Here is a 23,347-nt window from a genome sequence, read left to right as displayed (position 1 = left end):
TCTCTTGAAGGCCTTAGGCAGCAAGCTGCTGAAGAGTCCAAAGGCAAGAAAAATGGAACACATAGGGTCTATTGGGAAGATGGACTCCTGTACACTGAGGCCAGAGACCCCAAACCTGGTGCCACTAGGAGAGTGGTAGTGCCTCAGCTGTTCAGGAAGTTCATCCTAACATTGGCCCATGACATTCCCCTTGCTGGACATTTGGGACAAACCAAGACGTGGGAGAGGTTAGTCAACCACTTCTACTGGCCCAATATGTCCAACATGGTTAAGGAGTTTTGCCTCTCCTGCCCCACCTGTCAAGCCAGTGGTAAGACAGGTGGGCATCCAAAGGCCCCCCTCATTCCACTTCCAGTGGTGGGGGTTCCCTTTGAAAGAGTGGGTGTGGACATAGTTGGTCCACTAGAACCTCCCACAGCCTCAGGAAATATGTATATCCTGGTAGTAGTGGATCATGCTACCAGGTATCCTGAAGCTATTCCCCTTAGGTCGACTACTGCCCCTGCAGTAGCCAAGGCCCTCATTGGTATCTTTACCAGAGTGGGTTTCCCTAAGGAGGTGGTGTCTGACAGAGGTACCAACTTCATGTCAGCATACCTAAAGCACATGTGGAATGAGTGTGGAGTGACTTATAAATTCACTACACCATACCATCCACAAACTAATGGCTTGGTTGAGAGATTCAACAAGACATTAAAAGGCATGATCATGGGGCTCCCAGAAAAGCTCAAAAGGAGATGGGATGTCCTCTTGCCATGTCTGCTTTTCGCTTACAGAGAGGTGCCACAGAAGGGAGTAGGATTCTCACCCTTTGAACTTCTGTTTGGTCATCCTGTAAGGGGACCACTTGCCCTTGTTAAAGAAGGCTGGGAGAGACCTCTCCATGAGCCTAAACAGGACATAGTGGACTATGTACTTGGCCTTCGCTCTAGAATGGCAGAGTACATGGAAAAAGCAACCAAAAACCTTGAGGCCAGCCAACAGCTCCAGAAGTTTTGGTATGACCAAAAGGCTGCACTGGTTGAGTTCCAACCAGGGCAGAAAGTCTGGGTTCTGGAGCCTGTGGCTCCCAGGGCACTCCAGGACAAATGGAGTGGCCCTTACCCAGTACTAGAAAGGAAGAGTCAGGTCACCTACCTGGTGGACCTGGGCACAAGCAGGAGCCCCAAGAGGGTGATCCATGTAAACCGCCTTAAGCTCTTCCACGACAGGGCTGATGTCAATCTGTTGATGGTAACAGATGAGGATCAGGAGGCAGAGAGTGAACCTCTCCCTGATCTTCTGTCATCAGACCCAAAAGATGGCACAGTAGATGGAGTGATCTACTCAGACACCCTCTCTGGCCAACAGCAAGCTGATTGTAGGAGAGTCCTACAACAGTTTCCTGAACTCTTCTCCTTAACCCCTGGTCAGACACACCTGTGTACCCATGATGTGGACACAGGAGACAGCATGCCTGTCAAGAACAAAATCTTTAGACAATCTGACCATGTTAAGGAAAGCATCAAGGTGGAAGTCCACAAGATGCTGGAATTGGGAGTAATTGAGCGCTCTGACAGCCCCTGGGCTAGCCCAGTGGTCTTAGTCCCCAAACCTCACACCAAAGATGGAAAGAAAGAGATGAGGTTTTGTGTGGACTACAGAGGGCTCAATTCTGTCACCAAGACAGATGCTCATCCAATTCCAAGAGCTGATGAGCTCATAGATAAATTAGGTGCTGCCAAATTCCTAAGTACCTTTGACTTGACAGCAGGGTACTGGCAAATAAAAATGGCACCTGGAGCAAAAGAGAAAACAGCATTCTCCACACCTGATGGGCATTATCAGTTTACTGTTATGCCCTTTGGTTTAAAGAATGCCCCTGCCACCTTCCAAAGGTTGGTGAATCAAGTCCTTGCTGGCTTGGAGTCCTTTAGCACAGCTTATCTTGATGATATTGCTGTCTTTAGCTCCACCTGGCAGGATCACCTGGTCCACCTGAAGAAGGTTTTGAAGGCTCTGCAATCTGCAGGCCTCTCTATCAAGGCATCCAAATGCCAGATAGGGCAGGGAACTGTGGTTTACTTGGGCCACCTTGTAGGTGGAGGCCAAGTTCAGCCACTCCAACCCAAGATCCAGACTATTCTGGACTGGGTAGCTCCAAAAACCCAGACTCAAGTCAGGGCATTCCTTGGCTTGACTGGGTATTACAGGAGGTTTGTGAAGGGATATGGATCCATTGTGACAGCCCTCACTGAACTCACCTCCAAGAAAATGCCCAAGAAAGTGAACTGGACTGTGGAATGCCAACAGGCCTTTGACACCCTGAAACAGGCAATGTGCTCAGCACCAGTTCTCAAAGCTCCAGATTATTCTAAGCAGTTCATTGTGCAGACTGATGCCTCTGAACATGGGATAGGGGCAGTTTTGTCCCAAACAAATGATGATGGCCTTGACCAGCCTGTTGCTTTCATTAGCAGGAGGTTACTCCCCAGGGAGCAGCGTTGGAGTGCCATTGAGAGGGAGGCCTTTGCTGTGGTTTGGTCCCTGAAGAAGCTGAGACCATACCTCTTTGGGACTCACTTCCTAGTTCAAACTGACCACAGACCTCTCAAATGGCTGATGCAAATGAAAGGTGAAAATCCTAAACTGTTGAGGTGGTCCATCTCCCTACAGGGAATGGACTTTATAGTGGAACACAGACCTGGGACTGCCCATGCCAATGCAGATGGCCTTTCCAGGTTCTTCCACTTAGAAAATGAAGACTCTCTTGGGAAAGGTTAGTCTCATCCTCTTTCGTTTGGGGGGGGGTTGTGTAAGGAAATGCCTCCTTGGCATGGTTGCCCCCTGACTTTTTGCCTTTGCTGATGCTATGTTTACAATTGAAAGTGTGCTGAGGCCTGCTAACCAGGCCCCAGCACCAGTGTTCTTTCCCTAACCTGTACTTTTGTATCCACAATTGGCAGACCCTGGCATCCAGATAAGTCCCTTGTAACTGGTACTTCTAGTACCAAGGGCCCTGATGCCAAGGAAGGTCTCTAAGGGCTGCAGCATGTCTTATGCCACCCTGGAGACCTCTCACTCAGCACAGACACACTGCTTGCCAGCTTGTGTGTGCTAGTGAGGACAAAACGAGTAAGTCGACATGGCACTCCCCTCAGGGTGCCATGCCAGCCTCTCACTGCCTATGCAGTATAGGTAAGACACCCCTCTAGCAGGCCTTACAGCCCTAAGGCAGGGTGCACTATACCATAGGTGAGGGTACCAGTGCATGAGCATGGTACCCCTACAGTGTCTAAACAAAACCTTAGACATTGTAAGTGCAGGGTAGCCATAAGAGTATATGGTCTGGGAGTCTGTCGAACACGAACTCCACAGCACCATAATGGCTACACTGAAAACTGGGAAGTTTGGTATCAAACTTCTCAGCACAATAAATGCACACTGATGCCAGTGTACATTTTATTGTAAAATACACCACAGAGGGCACCTTAGCGGTGCCCCCTGAAACTTAACCGACTGTCTGTGTAGGCTGACTAGTTCCAGCAGCCTGCCACACCAGAGACATGTTGCTGGCCCCATGGGGAGAGTGCCTTTGTCACTCTGAGGCCAGTAACAAAGCCTGCACTGGGTGGAGATGCTAACACCTCCCCCAGGCAGGAGCTGTGACACCTGGCGGTGAGCCTCAAAGGCTCACCCCTTTGTCACAGCCCAGCAGGGCACTCCAGCTTAGTGGAGTTGCCCGCCCCCTCCGGCCACGGCCCCCACTTTTGGCGGCAAGGCTGGAGGGAACAAAGAAAGCAACAAGGAGGAGTCACTGGCCAGTCAGGACAGCCCCTAAGGTGTCCTGAGCTGAAGTGACTCTAACTTTTAGAAATCCTCCATCTTGCAGATGGAGGATTCCCCCAATAGGGTTAGGATTGTGACCCCCTCCCCTTGGGAGGAGACACAAAGAGGGTGTACCCACCCTCAGGGCTAGTAGCCATTGGCTACTAACCCCCCAGACCTAAACACGCCCTTAAATTTAGTATTTAAGGGCTACCCTGAACCCTAGAAAATTAGATTCCTGCAACTACAAGAAGAAGGACTGCCTAGCTGAAAACCCCTGCAGCGGAAGACCAGAAGACGACAACTGCCTTGGCTCCAGAAACTCACCGGCCTGTCTCCTGCCTTCCAAAGATCCTGCTCCAGCGACGCCTTCCAAAGGGACCAGCGACCTCGACATCCTCTGAGGACTGCCCCTGCTTCGAAAAGACAAGAAACTCCCGAGGACAGCGGACCTGCTCCAAGAAAGGCTGCAACTTTGTTTCCAGCAGCCTTGAAAGAACCCTGCAAGCTCCCCGCAAGAAGCGTGAGACTTGCAACCCTGCACCCGGCGACCCCGACTCGGCTGGTGGAGATCCAACACCTCAGGAGGGACCCCAGGACTACTCTGATACTGTGAGTACCAAAACCTGTCCCCCCTGAGCCCCCACAGCGCCGCCTGCAGAGGGAATCCCGAGGCTTCCCCTGACCGCGACTCTTTGAATCCAAAGTCCCGACGCCTGGGAGAGACCCTGCACCCGCAGCCCCCAGGACCTGAAGGACCGGACTTTCACTGGAGAAGTGACCCCCAGGAGTCCCTCTCCCTTGCCCAAGTGGAGGTTTCCCCGAGGAACCCCCCCCTTGCCTGCCTGCAGCGCTGAAGAGATCCCGAGATCTCTCATAGACTAACATTGCGAACCCGACGCTTGTTTCTACACTGCACCCGGCCGCTCCCGTGCCGCTGAGGGTGAAATTTCTGTGTGGACTTGTGTCCCCCCCGGTGCCCTACAAAACCCCCCTGGTCTGCCCTCCGAAGACGCGGGTACTTACCTGCAAGCAGACCGGAACCGGGGCACCCCCTTCTCTCCATTCTAGCCTATGTGTTTTGGGGCACCACTTTGAACTCTGCACCCGACCGGCCCTGAGCTGCTGGTGTGGTGACTTTGGGGTTGCTCTGAACCCCCAACGGTGGGCTACCTTGGACCAAGAACTGAACCCCGTAAGTGTCTTACTTACCTGGTAAAATTAACAAAAACTTACCTCCCCCAGGAACTGTGAAAATTGCACTGTGTCCACTTTTAAAACAGCTATTTGTCAATAACTTGAAAAGTATACATGCAATTTTTATGATTTGAAGTTCCTAATGTACTTACCTGCAATACCTTTCAAACAAGATATTACATGTTAAATTTGAACCTGTGGTTCTTAAAATAAACTAAGAAAAGATATTTTTCTATACAAAACCTATTGGCTGGATTTGTCTCTGAGTGTGTGTACCTCATTTATTGTCTATGTGTATGTACAACAAATGCTTAACACTACTCCTTGGATAAGCCTACTGCTCGACCACACTACCACAAAATAGAGCATTAGTATTATCTATTTTTACCACTATTTTACCTCTAAGGGGAACCCTTGGACTCTGTGCATGCTATTCCTTACTTTGAAATAGCACATACAGAGCCAACTTCCTACAAAGTGTCACCATATCTTCTAACTATAGCTTGGGAACCACAAGCTGTTGGATAATGGTTCCAACACTTCTGTGTTTGGTGCGCCAGAAGTAGTCCTCAATTTTGTGTTGCAAACTGGGAAACTCTAAAGTTCCTTCTGACTTTCAAATGAATGCTAACTACTCCTGCAATCAATAAGGGTTTCTAAGAACTTCAGGTCACATAACTTTTTTTATTGTGATCTTTTTATTGATGTTTAACAAGCGGCAGAGCAGTCACGACACAAGTTCCATTGCAATATAATATGAAAAATACTGAATGTCTTGCTGCGTCAACCTGTGGATCCAACTGTAATTCACATTGTGTGTATTTCTAATACCTATATCAGCATTAGCTTAGGTTATAGGTCATCCCAACACATGGGTTAATCTCTGGATAACAGGGCACTAGTATTTTTGAGTTATTGGACAATAACATGCCAAGTGGAAGACATCTGTACGGTTTGAGTATTCACCACGAGGCTTAAATATCTAGGGTAGGTGTTTTTATTGTCTGTTGAGCTGGGGACTGATCGCCTATTTCCCCAGTTGGTCTCATCTGACCCAAAGCGTATAACCCTAAGTATTAGGTTGCGGTTTCGCTGGTTATGTTTCTAAGTGAAGTCTTTGTTTTTTGCTACCCAGTCCCAGGCTTCCTAAGGTATGTTAAAGAACAGTGGTTTGGAATTGAAACATGCTTTAAGTTTTGCTGTGAATCGAGGCATAAAATATTCATGGCCTAGACTTTGTTTGGCTGCTTCGAAGGACTTCCTTTGTTGCTGGACCAGACCACTGTAGTTGGGTAACCCCATGATCCGAAAGTAGTTGAATAACACCTGGTCCATAAAGTGTACACAGTTAATAGTTTCAGGTACATATCCTCTCAGGATAAGTCTGAGAGACGCCCGTGCAGTACTCTTAATAAAGACCTACTTTGTGCGGGAGCTGCCCAAAGATATCTTCGGGGTTACTGAAACTGATATAGCTGATGATCTTCACCCCTTTTTTGCTTGTCCCCTTTCTCCGAACTCTCAACTGACAAGCCTTCTCCTCAGCCCCAAAGTATTCTGAACTCGTTGTACAGATAAACATGCAGCTAAACTCTGGTTAAATGCACTCCCAATCAAATGTTGCTTTGAACCCTGATCAGACTTGGGGGGGGAAACTACAGACCATGACCAGAACACTACCAGCGTCCCTGCTAAACAGTTATTCCTATGCAGTCATCTACATCATCAACATTGTAGGTGCTTTACTTATGTGATGGAGAGCTAGGATTACTGGTTTAGTTAACCTTTCCTTCATTATAACCCAACCCAAGCCATTACATTATATGCATTTGAAACAAAATCCAGTGTATTCCATATAGTAGCATTTTGAAGAGGAACCTAATTGACAATGCACATTTTGCTCTTTTCTAGATAGAATGCATATTTAGGTTCTGTTTTTATTAAGAATAGTTTATCCAAATGATTCAGTACATTTGTTTGTATTCATTCTGTTGATACAGATTCTTACAACCTGTGCAGAAAATTGACATGAATCTCACAGATCTTCTTGGAGAGCTGCAGCGGGACCCTTGGCCAGTTCCACAAGGGAAACGACCTTTGCGTTCTTCTGGTGTAGCACTTTCCATAGCTGTTGGACTTCTTGAGGTAATGGTTTATTTTCATTAGTGATAATGTTCTGCAGAATAGTGGTGAATAAAAATCACTTGGGGATGGATGATTGTGTAAATGAGTGCAAAGTTCTGCAGTTCAGTTTCGACATATAAAGTATTGCTCCATTTCATACCCAATACAATAATTTGAGTAGAGATTGTTTTGCATCAGTTTATTGAATTGAATATCTAAGATATATTGTGAGAAATGTTGATTTTATTATATAGTGCAGTGCTTGAGAAGAGCATTAAAAGAAGTGTGACTAACTAGGTTTTTGCCCAGTACTTGTTCAGATGACCTTAATCTGTAGACTGATGATTTGTTGGCACTAGAGCAGTCTCAGCTTATTTTATTTGGTGTACCCAAACTTCATCGTCTTCACTAATAACCTCACGACGGTACAGCCTGAGCTACATTGTGTCACATTACATCGTTTTAGGCAAGTGAGTAAGGGCACTGGTAGAATTAATTAAATTACAATATTAAAAAAAAAAAAAAGAAAAAGCACTGCCAAAACCAAAAGATCTTCTCTTAGCAAGCCTATGTTTTTTATTTTTGAAAACTTATGCAATAAGCATTAAAACTTTGACAATAATCAAAAAGTAAAAGTGCCACTATCATGTGTTTGGAAAAAAAAGAAAAAAGGCAAAAAATGACCTATCAGAAAAACACATTGGAAAAAAAAAAAGAAACAAAACGAAAACCCAGATTGACCAGCACTGGCAGTGAAGTGAAGAACTGCTTAGGCGGATGTGCATAACCCAAATTCCATTACTGACAGTGAAACGAGACAGTGACAGAAGTGCACTGAGACTTACGCAGACCTATAGATGTAGAGGTCTGTCAAAATGTTTAAATATGTATGTTGTAAATGTATACACTGAAACGATAAAGTTATGGTTGCCAAACAAAACATATACCCCACTGAAATTCAACAGTTATGGTTGGTTGGACTACCCTCATGTGCACTGGATCTTTCTTAGATTCACAAGCTTGAAATATTTCCCATTGTCAGGCTTTGAACACTCTGTAATAATTGTAATATGCCAGTGTACCTTTACGCTCAATAACATTGAACTATTCCCAAACCATCTAAATCCTATCTACATTATTGTAAATGATCCAAACTTGTAATCTTGAAAACCAATAAAATATGTTTACAAAAAGAAAACTGTAAATGATCCAAACTTCAGCCAATCGGAGACCAGCACCCTCAGCATTTTGCCTACCAGATGCTTCCATCTGTCAGATTTTCTACTGCATGTTCAGTGTGAGGAATCCTCTGGAAAGCTCTCTCCAGAAGAAGACTTTCTTCAGTTATTTCATCAGGAAATTATCTTTCTTCAGCAGACAAGGCTTGTGGCAAAAAAGATCCAAAACTAAATGCCTCTATTGCCTTCTCCCAGTCACAAACAAAAAAAGTGGGAGAGCAGGCGAGTCTGTCACGTGCCCCAGTGTTAAGCATATGCCTACCAAGAAGCATCCATCATTGTCGACAACCTAGCCTGTGTTAACCCCAATTGCAGTGTCTTAGGCTGTCGTCAACGGTTACACCATCGTCATTCAGATGGATGATCTCATTGATGACAATACATAGACTGTTGACGCCTGCAAATTTCATGAAACTACTCCCAGTGCCTTACTCTTGGTACTACTCCACACGTTACTCATGTTGGTGTTGTCAGCCTGTGCTGTTTCTCTGCTAACTTCAGTAATGCTCCTACAGTCATTGATTGTGTCATCAATATGTTTTCATTCACTAAAACTACTACAGGATGCCTTTTTAGGAATGGAATAGTAAGATAGACTGAATCACTAGAATCTTGATGAGATTTAGGCATTCTTTGGCGACAATGACTTCTAAGAAGATTAACCAAGGGCTACCAGTCTGTCAGATCTCACTATGCAATATGTATGTTAAGACATAGCGTATAGAGTCTATATGTTTTTTCCTCAAAGGGCACACTCATTGCAAGCACCCAAACTGGCATACTGCAGAGCTCCATGAGAACTTGCTCCACCTATGGGGCAAGTACATTTTCAAATGTTGAACAGTTTACAGGACATAATATTGGAGATCTGTAAAGGCTACTATCTCCTACCAATCCTGCTTTACAGCCAGAAGTGGTATCTACTTCATAACCACAGTATAGCATCTGATTTCTGCCAGTCTTGCTTACAAAATCTTCAAGGAGCCCACTAAATGTAGGGTTATCAAACCTAGAGTTGACAAAAAATGTAAGCCGGCTCCCTCAACCCAATATATATTAGGTTTCAGGTCTCTCATAACTCCATTGTCACCACCACGGCAAAAAAACGTGCCAATAGCCAGGCCACTGGGGACTCCCCTCCTCCTGAGAGGAGAGCAAAAAAATCGATGCTGCTGGCAAAAGAGTTGCTGCGTAAGCAGCTAATCATTTGCATTTCGCCAACTCCCCAGCATTGTTGACCAAATATATCCGGTCTCACTGGGGCAAAATGGAGGAGCTCCTCCAGTTTATACCAGGTGCACAACGGAAGAGAGGGCAACAAATAGTTGCGGAGGGGCAAACAATTTCGAATAATTTCATTTGCTGTGCCCTGGACGTCACAGATACAGCTGCGTGTGGCATTAGCACAGGTGTCCTCTTTAGAAGGCAAGCTTGGCTCTGCTGCTCTTGTTTCAAAGCAGAAGTTTAACAATACGGAAAAGGCCATGAGTGCCCCTCAATCCCCCACACAGATAGGCACTTTTTGTCGACCCAGTTTCAGAGGCTCCTATAAGTGCTCATCCTCTGGGGCGTCCATTTCACAATCCAGATAGCCTAAAGCCTCCTATTCTAGGGGTTTCTACAGGGGTTCCTACAGAGGTGGCAACAATAAGGGCCGAATTAAGAGCATTGCCTCCTGAGGCTCTTCCTCCACTGCAAAGCAGTGACTATCTCCGTCTTCCCCTGCTCACTCTACACCTGTCGGGGGATGGCTCCAAAACTTTCAGTCAGAATGGATCAACATCACCATGGACCATTGGATCCCCTCCATTATGCAACATGGTTATTTTCTGGAGCTCATTACCACTCCTCCAAATATTCCCCCTCGCACTCATACAGGTTAGTCCACAAGCACCTCACCCTTCTCAAACAAAGAAGTTCAATCCATTCCTTTCAAAGGGCCCATTGTCCCTAAAAAAAAAAGGGATCAGGGGTATACTCCCTATACTTCATCATTCCCAAAATGAACGGCTCCCTCAGGCCTATTCTTGACCTCTGACCACTAAACCAGTACGTCCAGTCAGAACATTTTCACATGGTTACTCTCCATGATGTTATTCCACTTCTGCAACAAGGCAACTTTTTGACAGCTCTAGATCTAAAGGATGCCTACTTAAATATACACATCCACCCTGTACACTGAAAATACATAAGGTTTGTTATTGCGACAAACATTACCAGTTCAAACCCCTGACTTTCGGGGTCATTACCATTCCCAGAGTCTTCATAAAGTGTTTAGCAGTAGTTGCTGCAGACTCAGAAGACATAACATTCACGTATTCCCTAGATGACTGGCTAATCAAAGCCTGTATCTGCCCGCGTTGAGTTCTCAGTCTCTTCTCCCCCAGTTTCTGGAGAATTGCACGTACACAGTCAGGACTATTATGCGCATGTTAGGAATGATGGTGTCCTGTGTTGCCATTGTTCCTCATGTCGGACTGCACATGCTTCCTCTACATCGGTGTCTGTCTCATCAATGGCTTCAGGCACAGGGTCATCTGGAAGATTTGGTGCTAGACCGCCATATTCACTGCTCTTTGTAGTGGTGGAACACCACCAACCTGTTGACAGGGTGGCCTTTTCTAGACCCTGTGCCTCAGGTCATACTAATCACAGATGCATCACTGATGGGTTGATACGCTCACCTTCAAGACCTCACAATACAGGGCCTCTTGGATCTCAGTCTCCAATCCCTACATATAAATTACCTCTATCTTCAGGCAGTGTTTCTAGCCCTGAAAGTTTTTCTTCATCACCATCTGCACGGACAACATGACAGCCATGTTTTCTCTACAAAAACAGGGGGGAGGGGGGACACAGTCTTCCCAAGTCCCACAACTCTCTCAGACAGTATGGAAGTGGGCTCTCCACCAGTGGCAGAGTTTCTCCCAGTGACAGTGAATAACTTTGCAGACCTGCTCATCAAGATGCAGCAAGAAATCCATGAGTGGGAACTCCACCCACAAGTCCTTTAAACATACTTTGCGAGGTGGGAACTCCTCAGATAGACCTTTTTGCCACAGCATAAAATGCAAAATGCCCAAGCTTCGCTTCCAGGTAACCACACCCTCTATCTAAGTGCACTGCTCTATGGATAAACTGGTCAGGGATATTTGGTTACGCTTTTTCCCCTCTCCCTCTCATTCCATTTCTGGTTCGGGGGATCAGGCAAACGTCTCTCACCATGATCCTTGTAGCTCCTACTTGGTTGCGTCAACCATGGTTCACCACACTTCTGGACCTATCAGTAGTTCCCCATGAGAAGCTTTCCAACAGTCCGGACCTTCTCACTCAAAATCAAGGACAGATCAGACATCCTGATCCCAAGTTACTCAACCTTGTGATATGGCTTCTGAAGTCATAGATTTTGGTTACTTAGGATTGCCTGAAGAATGCATGGACATCCTCAGGGAAGCTGGATGACCGTCAACTAGAACATGTTATGCTGCAAAATCGAAACTGGTTGTTTGCTACTGCCAACCCAGACATAGTGACCCCATGAAAGCTACTGTTCAAGAGATCATTTGTTATCTGCTCAATCTAAAAAAGCAATTTTACCTTACAATTCCATTCATCTACATCTTGAAGCTGTAGCTGCATATCTACAGAACAGACAGCATAGTTCTTTGTCCTGAATCCCAGTCATTAAAGCTTTCATGGAAGACCTTAAAAGGATCATTCCACCCAGGGTGCCTCATGCACCATCCTGGTACATCAATATTGTGTTTACCAGGCTCATGGGCCGTCCTTTTTAGCCACTTCATTCATGTCCTCTTTAATAACTTACTTGGAATGTAGCTTTCTTAGTTACCATCGCATCACTCGGGCATGTCAGTGCTTCCTAAAGTAGTTTCACGATTCCATATAAACCAATCCATTAAGCTACCAGTCTTCTTTTCTCATTCTGATTCTGTGGTGGAAAGAGCTCTCCACACTTTAGATGTTAAGAGCACTCATGTTTTACCATGTGAGAACCAAAGAGTTTAGAAAAACTAAACAGCTCTTTGAAGCTTTTTCACTACCTCACAAAGGCAGTCCAGTATCCAAAAACAGCATAGCCAGATAAACGGTTAAGTGTATACAGACTTGTTATGCGAAAGCAAATAGACCATAAGCTGTTACTCCTAGAGCACATTCTACTAGTAAAAAATGTGCCACTAGGACTTTTCTTGGAAATATCCCTATAACTAAAGAGTTGTAAGGCAGCTACATGGTCTACATCTCACATATTCACAGCACATTACTGTGTAGATATACTTGCACATCAGCAATCCAGAGTAGGTCAAGCTGTGCTACAAACACTTTTCCAGTCAACTGCAACTCCCACAGGCTACCCACTGCTTTACAATCTTTGCAGAACATGTGTATCTACAGCCACACGTGCCATCGAACTGAAAATGTTACTTACCCAGTAAGCATCTGTTATTGGCATGTAGTGTTGTAGATTCACATGCACCCTCTCTCCTCCCTGGACACATGTGGCCATTGCAGTTACAATATATTTGTATATATTTGTACATATGTAGTTACATTTGCATCTCTTTCTCCATACTTCTTCTACACTCCTTCTCTCATCTGCCTGTGTGAAAACAATCTAACAAAGGAGTCGATGCATATGCACACTATCACCAAGAGGAGGAGTCACTCGATCCTGTGACTCGAAATACTTCTTCGAAGGAAAACAACTTGCATCACTCCAGACCCAATACTAGATGGCAGGAGTATGCAGAGCTTGTGAATCTACAGCACTATATGCCACAAACAGACTTACTGGGTAACTAACATTTTCCTTCTCCCCCATGGGTGGCAGAAAATGGGGGTTATTACCCATGATCTGCCCCCCAGGCGGGGAGGGTAGCAGAAAGCCCTCTAGACAACAGGGATTTTTTTCATAAAAGAGGTTTGGGACTGACCACAATGTGCATACCAATGCCTCCATCCCTGCCCAGACACAAATGGGAACATTCCCTCAAAAACAGGAGGGGCAGAAAGCCCACTAGACACAATGGATTTTTTAAAATACTTATGAGCTGCTCAAAATGGGCATGCCAATGCCTCCTCCACCCCCCCCCCATACAATTGGGCACAGTGGGTAAAGTGACTTTCTGGGAGTTTTGGAAACCTAAACTAAATATAATAGTATAAACATAACATTGTATGTATTGTAACCATAACTGTACTTGTGATGTTTAAAGAATCTTCAGGCCTTTTGTTAGCCTGGTGTTAGCCAACATCATCAGATTTTACTAACATTGTATGTATAATATACTTCTCCGGTATTGGATCTTTTATAGCTCCACATGTTTGAATCATTTCCGTCCTTGAAGTGGAAGTCCCTTGGTACATTTAAAAGCAGTATAGCTCATACATAGTCCAAAAGGGCTAAAAAAAACATTCACTTGATTAACTTACCTCATTCATTACAAAAGAATCATACTTAAGCTAATCTGGTGACAGCACCCTCTAGAACACCCCCCACAGAGGCTTCACTCCCTCAAATGTATCTACTGCATGTTGTGTGAATTGAGTCTCCCTGAGACCTGCTCAGTTTTCCAGGATTTTCTGCCAGAAAATAAATATACAAAGGTATTTCTTATAACTACTTCTTCTGTTATTTAAAACTGACTTTTTCAAATGTCAGACTCTAGCAGAAGAAGCAGACTCGAGCAGAAGAGGTCTTTTCAGACCTTGTGCGGCCCTTGGCAAGAAGAGACTGCACTCTGAGAAGCCTCGTAAAGACTGCCTCTCACCTTCTCATAAGGTAAAAGACTGTTAGATTGCCGTAATGTTTCCTCAAAAACTTTAACAATAGAGAGGAGAGGCTGTTATAGCTTCAAAAGTTCAAGACCAGGGATGCTCCTGTATCTGAAGAGGAGGATGATTATTCTAAGTTAGGGAAGTCTCAGAAAAGAGAACGAGAGAGCACTGATGGACAAATGCCTCTTGAGCAAAATAAAAAGCTCACAGAAAGACTCATCATGCTGTCATCTGAGGAGCATATTTTGTCTACTGAGCTCTTGCATAAGTATTCTGAAGAGGGCGTCTCCTCAGCAATATCAAAATCAGAGCCAACAACACTGTCTTCAAGATTGGTGTTACAGTTCAAAAAGCCCTCCTCAGTGTTGTCAATGGAAACAATCTACCCTAGAGGAAAAAAACATGAACAACAATACTGTTGATGAAGGTGGCTCCGTCATCGCCGATGACACCGCCGACTAAATTAGCTCCTTCGACAACAATGTCGTTGACGACTGTGACGACAGTAGCATTGTCGACCGTTATGGGCCCATCATTGTGCAGTACTGCACCTAAGATCTCACCTATGGGGCAGTTGTTGATGAGAAAACCATCAACAACTACTTTGATGTTGAAAGTGGTAACATCTTTGACAGTGAAGGCACCGATAAGGTCAGCAAAGGCATCATCGACTATTCCATTGATGAGAGAATCATTTAATTCTCCATTAATTTCAATAATTCCTGAGCACACATCTAGTAAAGTTTCATCTCTTCCACCAACTCATTTGTTAGATGTGGAGGATTCTGAAGATCATGGTTCCTTTGTAACAACATATAGTCCTTCAGAACTACATGTTGCATATCAAGAGGAGAGTGAGTTATATTGTGAGGAAGATTATTATTCATCTAGAGCACAATTTATGGATAAGTCTATTATCCAGTTTTGGATATTTTCTAAATTCACATGCTTGAATCATCCCCGTCGTTGAAGTGGGTGTCCCACAGTATACTAAAAAAGCAGTAAGTAAAAATTTCCATAGGCTATATAATGCTAGCAAAATCACACTTATAGCCTATCCATGTCCTTTTGTAAAAAAAGAACCAAACTTGACTTATGACCAATCAGGCTCAAGCGCCCTCTAGAATATTCCCCAAAGAGGCTCATTTCCTCAGATTTTCTAGCACTAGAGTGAAGAGTATGTAATGGAAAGGAAATGTGAGCCTCAAAGGGGAGGATGGGTCGTATGTGAATTTATGAAAGATACCAATACTGGATAACTGCAGTTACAGGTAAGTAACATGTTTTCTTATCCAGTATTGGATCTTTCATAAATTCACATGCTTGAATTGAATAGCCAGCAGTATTCCTAATAACCGTTATGCCCGCAACGCAGTGGGTGGTGGGTGCGAGCATTCCAATCTTTCTTTTTTATATATCTATATATATATATATACATATATATATATATATATATATATATATATATATATATATATATATATATACACACACATTAATACATAACAAGCAATAATTGCGTAGGAGTTGGAAATCATTGTATATAGAATTAAACTTGCACATTCAAGTAAAAATCTCACCTCAGTGAAATAGATGACGCAGGACCGCCTGTCCAACAAGTCAATCAGTTCTTCGCGTTGATTCCAAACAGTAATGCTGCGCGAAAGAATGTGCAGTCTTCCACGTTACAGCTTGACATATCTTGTCCAAGGCGATCCCTTGAAATAGAGCAACTGATTGTTGAAATTGCTCTTGTAGAGTGTGCCTTCTGACATCTGGTTAGTGGTTTTCCAGCCTTCATATGGCAAAACTGAATGATGGATGCAATCCAACGAGCTATCTTTGCTTTAGTAACTGCCTTCTGGAGTTGTGTAGTACGCTGAAGGTAGAACTTAAAGCAACGATGAAGGCACCTTAGGGATGTATCTTGGGTTTGTTCTGAGAAGAACAAAGTTGTCTTAGAAAATGAGGTAGGGTTCCTGTGTCGGGCCGACTATCGAAGATTCGGCCCAGCAGTACTCTGGGGGCACCATCAAGTCCGGAATACGTGACCGGGACGTAGTTCGAACGCTAACCATTCAGGCAGTGTCTCCGATAGAAGGAGGGGTTTTTAAACCCTCATCAGGACGTTTTGAAAGAGAGACCGTCAGCAGCGAAAGCACCAGCGGAAGCAGCACAGCGCGAGGCCGATCAGCTGAGAACTGCAGCGGTGACAGCAGCAGCAAGCGTAGTGCCGTGCGAAGTGGTAACAAAGGAAAAGATGCCAGGACCAGGAGGAGGAACCCGAAGACGGCGGTCTGACTCTCGTCCCAGCATCCAGGTGGAGGAACAGGAGGCAGCAAGGCCAGCAGACCGGTCACGCTCTGGGAACCGGCGGGAGGTGGGAGTCGGGAGAACAGATTACCAGACAAAGATAGTTTTTGTTTTCCTTTGATTTTTCTTTATTTTGGTTTTGATATTTGGTTTCTTGTTGGATCGTTTTGAAGCTAATAATGGCTATTGAGTGAAAGCAAAGTAAAGAAAGTGCCATAACTAAAGAGAGTGAAGATTGATGTCACACTCTCGTTTTTTTTCTGAATATAGCTTCTATATGAAGTACTAGGGGAATAGGAGGGAAGAAAAATCACCCACCTCGAGTAAACCACAGAAAGGAGGAAAGGACAAAAAGGGTAGGAGAAGATACTGCAAAACCAGAAACTGAAGACCCCATGAACCCTCAAAGAAGAACCAGGATTGTAAAGGACGCATACGACAAAAAAAGGAGAACAAAACAATAAACTGCTAGTGAACAGCAAAACCTAATAAATAATATACCATAACAACTGGCTGTGAGTCTCCCTTACGGTGGCCCTGTGACAGTTCCTTATTGGTAAAGGCCTGTATATCGCGGACTCTTCTCGGGGACATAAGAGCAAGGAGAGTTGGCACCTTCCATGTGCGATGTTTCAGATCCGCTCTGTGAATAGGCTCGAACGGGGCTTTCATTAATTGTGAAAGGATAATGTTTAAATGCCATTGAGGAGGAGGTGGTTGCACAGGAGGGAAAGTGCGAAACAGACCCTTCATAAACTATTTTATAAGCCTGGATGAACCAAGGTAGGGTGCAGCCGCAGAGCTTCTGTAAGATGATATAGCCGCCAGATGGACCTTAACCAATGCATGTCCGAGCCCAGTTTTTGATAGAGCAAGAAGGTATGATATAATTTGCTCTGGCAAGACCTTTAACGGATGCAATTTGTTTTGATGCCACCAGATACGATGCCTCTTCCATTTAAGCCTGTAAGTCTTGTTTCTTGGCAGATATGACTGGCATGTATGGTCTGTTGTCGCTCCTTACATAGATCAGTTACCAGAAAATGTAAGGATAGAGGCAAGAAAGATTCTACAAGAAGGCAAATAAGCCTGTTGGGAAATTATTAATTGTGCAATGGATATTGCCTTCACAGGCTTTCCGCTATTGGCAGGTGCTGCCATTCTCCAGAGGCAGGAATGGCTTAAAGCTACTTCCTTCAGACCTGAAGTCCAGATTAAAGTTCTAGACATGCCTTTTTATGGAGAGACATTATTTGTACGAAAAATAAATGAGATGCTACAATCCCCAAAAATTGACATGGACACTGCTAAATCGCTGGGTTTGCTACAGATGAGGCAATTGCCTTTTTGTGAGGCAAGAGGCAGGGGTATGTTCACAGATAGAGGAGGGTCCCAACTTTATTGATTACAATAATACCAGCCTTTCATGAACAATACCTTCAACAACAGTAAAGAGAACCACCATCAGCAGCTTACAGAAAGCAAACTACAAGGAGGAAACAAACATCCCATTGAAGAGACACAAGAAGGAAACAGTGACTTGAAGAGGTTGGTGATAACTCACAGGTATGCACCAGAAGCAATTGGGGGCTGAATAACAAACTATCTGCCTAATTAGGAATGAATCACAATGGGCAAGTGGGTTTTAGATCTAGTCTCCTATGGCCATACACTGAAATTTACAAAGAGGCCACTTCATACGGCAGAGTCAGCCCCTCGATCTTGCACATCTACAAAGGGAAGCATTCATCATGCTCAACAGTGGTGCATTAGAAAGAGTACCACACAATCAGAGGGGAAAGGGGTTTTACTCCTGCTTGTTCTTGATCCAGAAAAAGAAGGGGGAATGGGTGCCCATTTTATACATGTGGAGGTTAAACAGATATCTAAGAAAACAATAGCTTTGGATCGTTACTCTCCAAGAACGCCTCCAGCTCCTGAACCACAGAGACTACATGACGACCCTCAACCTTGGGGTGCTTATTTGCACAGTCCCATTCACCCAGAGCATCAGTAATTGTTAGGATTCGAAGTATCCGGCATTCATTATCACTTTAAAGTCCTCCCATTTGGTCACAAAATGTCTAGTTCTCGTGGCAGCTCACTTAAGGCAGAACGTTTATCAGATGTCTCCATACCGCCACGATTGGTTTATAAAAGCCCCTACATGCCACGAAGCAATCAAAAGGACAAAGTCCTGTCTTAACTCTGTACATGAACCTAGGCTTAACGCTATACCTGCAAAGATTGTTGCTTCATCCAGCAAAGACTGTTACTTTTTTGGGAGCCATTGTAGACACCATTTAGGACAAAGCATATCTCACAGAAGACAGACGATCCAGGCTAAGGGCCTGGTTTAGATCTTGGCGGTCTTACTGTTAATCCACTGCTGCGGCGGACCCGAAAACACCGTCAAGTCGATGGTGTACCTCCTTCCCTATTTAGATGTATTAAGGCTGAGCCGAAGACTGCTACAACAGAGTGCTCTTCCTACCCGCAGAGCCTATTTCAAGGTCACAACCCTGCAGACGGTGAACTGGCGGTGAATTGCTGATGGAGGAAGACCATTGATCCATTGATGGACCCAGTGGACAACGGCACTGGCTATGAGATGTATATATAGTGTCCCCCTGCACTATACACACACACACTACTATCCATTGCCATTCCACCACAACACAAACATGCTGGAACCACACTGTGCCATACATCCATGACATGACACATCATGGACACTGCACCCACACACAACCACAACAATGAACGTAATGGCAGTCATCTGCACAAACACACTCATGCAGAAGCACCACTACACACATCACACAACCACACAACACGTGACTGAATGGGACACACAGCAACACAACCAAACATACACAACATCGAACCCACATGCAATTGGTTCACACACAGCCATAACTATATCACCCACCGCCTCTGCCAGCCAATCGCATTATACTCGCTCTTACACACATTGACTCACACACACAACTTGTAGCACAACATCACCCTTGCATAGTTGATGGGTGTGAATGTACCGTCACTGTGGTGCCAATATTCAATTGACAATGAATACTGACACCATAATGACAGTTCTCTCGTAGGGGATTTCCATGTATAGTCATAAGCACTGAATAGTTCCGCACGCCTGCGGGGACCCCGGAGCACTGTTCTGAAGTGTGTTCTTAAGTGTAGATGTTCGCCTTTCTTGAGGAAGGCCTGCAAAGTCACTTAAGAATGTCAATGTGCAGCCTAGAGGAAAGGCTACAAAGGCCAAATTGTTCATTCTTTTGGTTGAAAAAAGGATACTGTAGTATAGATATACATTTAAAAACATGGTTATTCTAGAGATGAAGTATAAAACATCTTTCACAAACCTTTTTACAACTTTAAAATAAGGATGAAACAATGCAGGGCAGTGTAGCCCATAGGCTGCTATTATACAGAATGTAAATAGAGCTGTGCCTTTAAGAAGAGAAAGTCTTCCTGTATCCCATCATGCATAGCAAAAGGCAGTTGCCACAGTTCTTTTTTCTGGCTCCTTCTGACAGGACCCTGAAGCATTGAGCTCCACCTATTTATAGGTTTTTTTGACTAAAATTCAACAAAAATTCTTTGGATTTCATTTTCACTTTACGTTTTTCAACCAGAGTGAATGTTTTCTGTCTTTTTTTTGTCAAATTCTGACAGAAATGTAAGGTTTTTTTCCACCAACATGCCTTCACTTTTTGATAAGTGCCCTAGCTGTGGCAGGAAGAAGGCCAAAACAGACCCACATCAAGTCTGTATTATTTGCCTGCCGTCATATCATAAACCTGATGTCTGTGATATTTGTAAAACTTTCTCCAGGCGCACCCTTCGTGACAGGGAGAAAATTAGTCTTCAAGCCAAGGAGGACAGTAGACGGAGGGCACAATCCACCACAGAGCGAGGGGAAGGTCAGTCTTCCACCAGGGCTCTGACTTTGTCCTCTGGAGCAGCTTCCAGATCTGCTCAAAAACATCACAGGTCTCCGACGACGTCGAGGGCATCGACGTCGAGACATGGAACAGCACCGACATACTCGCCGTCGAGGAAGAGGTATCGCTCGCCATCGAGAGCATTATCATCGACGAGACGGCGCAGGCATTCACCGTCGAGGAGTTCCCTGTCGAGGTCACGGTCGTTGCGAAGGGGAAGATTGACGTTGAGCGACAGTGCTCGCCATCATAGACGATCAAAGTCATCCCACCGACATCGAGGCAGATCGCCGTCGAGGGGCTCTCAACGGCGAGAGGAGTCAACGTCGAGAGGTACACGTCGGCGTCGTACTTCGGCATCGAGAAGGCATTCAAAGAGACCAAGGAGAGTCTATACCACCTCCGAATCCTCGGCTTCTCTGATTCTCTTGCCACCTTCTCCTCAGCCATCTCCTTTACCACCGACACCTCTGGCACCTACAGCTCCTTCGCCAGTACCTCTTTCTGAGGCCGCCCCGGTGACTCCTGCAGAATCCACGAGACAATCATGTCATTCTTCGAGACGTTCCTCTGCGTCTAGACACCGTCATCGGCATGACTCGGATCACAGGTCTGCTCGTTCCCACCATAGGCACTCCTCTTCTTCCACAAGAGATTACTCTCCGACGTTATTGGACTCCACGTCTCCGAGAGTTTCACCCATAGATGATGTGAATACTATTCAGGAGGTATTAATTTGCGGTGCTACCAAGCTGAACATCCCTCTGGCAGTACACACTCCAACAACCTCTGTCATATTTGAGACATTACACCAGCGATCTTCGGCTAGACCATTACTACCGCTGGTCCCAGGGTTACTTGAACCGGCAATGGACATTTTCCTTACACTGTCCACAACCAAGACTGCTCCTTCCAGACTCATAAAGAAATACCGTCCTCCGGAGCAGGACCCTTTATTTCTGAGAGCGGATCCAGTGCCTGATTCGGTGGTAATCGTGGCTGCTAAAAAGTTACATTCAACATCTCCGTCGTCCTCTTCTCCACCAGAGAAGGAGAGTAGAAAGATTGATGCCGCAGGCCGCAAAGTTTGCTCAACATCAGCCATCACCATGAAAGCGGCTAGTGCCACTGCCCTTTTGGACAGGTATGATCGCGCCCTTTGGGATTCTATGCTACAATTTGCTGATTACCTTCCCAAAGACAAAAAAGAGGATTTCTTGGAAATTGTAAACAAAGGCCCCATGGTCTCCAACCAGGTGATTAGCGCGGCTGCAGACCCCTCCGTGTTATCTGCTCATAATTATTGTCATGGCATATCCTTAAGAAGACATTCCTGGCTACGCCTTACTTCACTCAAGCCAGAAGCGCAACAGAGGATACAGAACCTTCCTTTTTCAGGTTCTACTTTATTTGGGTCTCATGTTGATGATGAGATGTCTAGGATGAAGACGGAATTAGACACTCTTAAGGCAGTGGGCATCGAGAAGCCAAGAGAACAACGGAAAACATTCCGTCCCTACCACTGTAGATTTTTCACTCAAAGGCTGCAAGCACCGCAGTGGGTGCCTCCGAGATCCCAGCACCAGCAACACCAGAGACCTTTTTCGACCCAGCGAAAACAAACAAGGAGTCGCTTCACACCTCAAACCGCCCAAACAGGTCGTCAAACATCAGCGTCTAAACCCTGAATCCTTACTTCCCCCTCTTCCGTTACCCACTCCGGTAGGGGGAAGTATTTTGCATCATCTGGAAGAGTGGCAACGCATAACATCAGACGCCTGTGTTTTGAATATCGTACAGAATGGCTATTGTCTCAGGTTCATAAACCCTCTGCCTTCTGTTCCACCCAAACCGGTGAAATACCACCTCGACGCTCTCAAAGTAGAGGTCAGAACCCTATTACAAAAGAAGGCGATAGAACCTGTTCCTATGAACCAGCAAGGAAAGGGAATCTACTTGAGGTACTTCCTGGTACCAAAAAAAGACAAGCACGAGTTCCGACCCATTCTCGATCTAAGAATAGCCAACAAATGGATTCGCAAAGAAACATTCAGAATGCCATCCTTACACCAAATCTATCCCCAACTTCATCAAGGCGATTGGCTCTGTTCAATCGATCTCCGTGACGCTTACTTCCACATTCCAGTGGTAAAAAAACATCGGAAGTTCTTAAGATTTCTCGTCGGAAAAAGCCATTACCAATATACAGTGCTACCTTTCGGCCTCAAGTCAGCACCGAGGACGTTTTCCAAATGCATGGCGGTGGTGGCAGCCCATTTAAGGAAACATCGGATCTTCGTCTATCCCTATCTAGATGATTGGCTCATAAAAGCATCCACATACTAAGAGGCCCAACAGCATTTCAGTTGGACCTACCATCTACTCCAGAGACTGGGTCTTCAGGTCAATCTCTCCAAGTCCACAACATCACCTGTACAGAGGTTGCACTACTTAGGCGCCATCTAGACACCACTCAAGCAAAGGTGTTTCCTTATGAGGAACAACGTTTATCAATCCTCCAGAAGTGCCAGCTGCTCGAGAAACTCCCTCAGACCACTGCAAGAGCGATATCCTCTCTCCTGGGGTTGATGGCATCTTGCATCTATCTCACTCCCAACGCTCGCCTCCATATGAAACCTTTACAGGAGTGCCTAGAAAATCAATGGAATCAACTAGTAGACGATTGGGAGAACAGCATCCTTCTTTCTCCCCATGCCATTCAATCCCTCAAGTGGTGGTGTTCTCCGAGCAATCTCCTGAAAGGGATGCCATTCCACCAACAGCCTCCCACTCAGACCATAGTCACGGATGCATCGCTGCTCGGATGGGGAGCGCATAAGGATCACCTTCAGATTCAAGGCTCTTGGTCGCAGAGTGAAAGACTATATCACATCAATCTCCTAGAGTTACGTG

At 45.1% G+C, this 23,347-nt stretch overlaps 1 protein-coding gene across 1 annotated transcript in view; it reads left to right on the top strand.

Annotated features, from left to right (window-relative positions):
- SEC23A (SEC23 homolog A, COPII coat complex component) overlaps positions 1 to 23,347 on the top strand; it is a 754,311-nt gene that overhangs the window by 135,423 nt on the left and 595,541 nt on the right. The window contains exon 7 of the mRNA XM_069208610.1: positions 7,005 to 7,149. Coding sequence (XP_069064711.1) covers positions 7,005 to 7,149 — 145 coding nt within the window. The remainder of the gene's footprint in view (positions 1 to 7,004; positions 7,150 to 23,347) is intronic.

This window comes from Pleurodeles waltl, chromosome 9, assembly GCF_031143425.1.
Source record: "Pleurodeles waltl isolate 20211129_DDA chromosome 9, aPleWal1.hap1.20221129, whole genome shotgun sequence".
Classification (NCBI taxonomy): domain Eukaryota; kingdom Metazoa; phylum Chordata; class Amphibia; order Caudata; family Salamandridae; genus Pleurodeles; species Pleurodeles waltl.
This window is presented reverse-complemented; position numbering and strand designations above follow the sequence as displayed.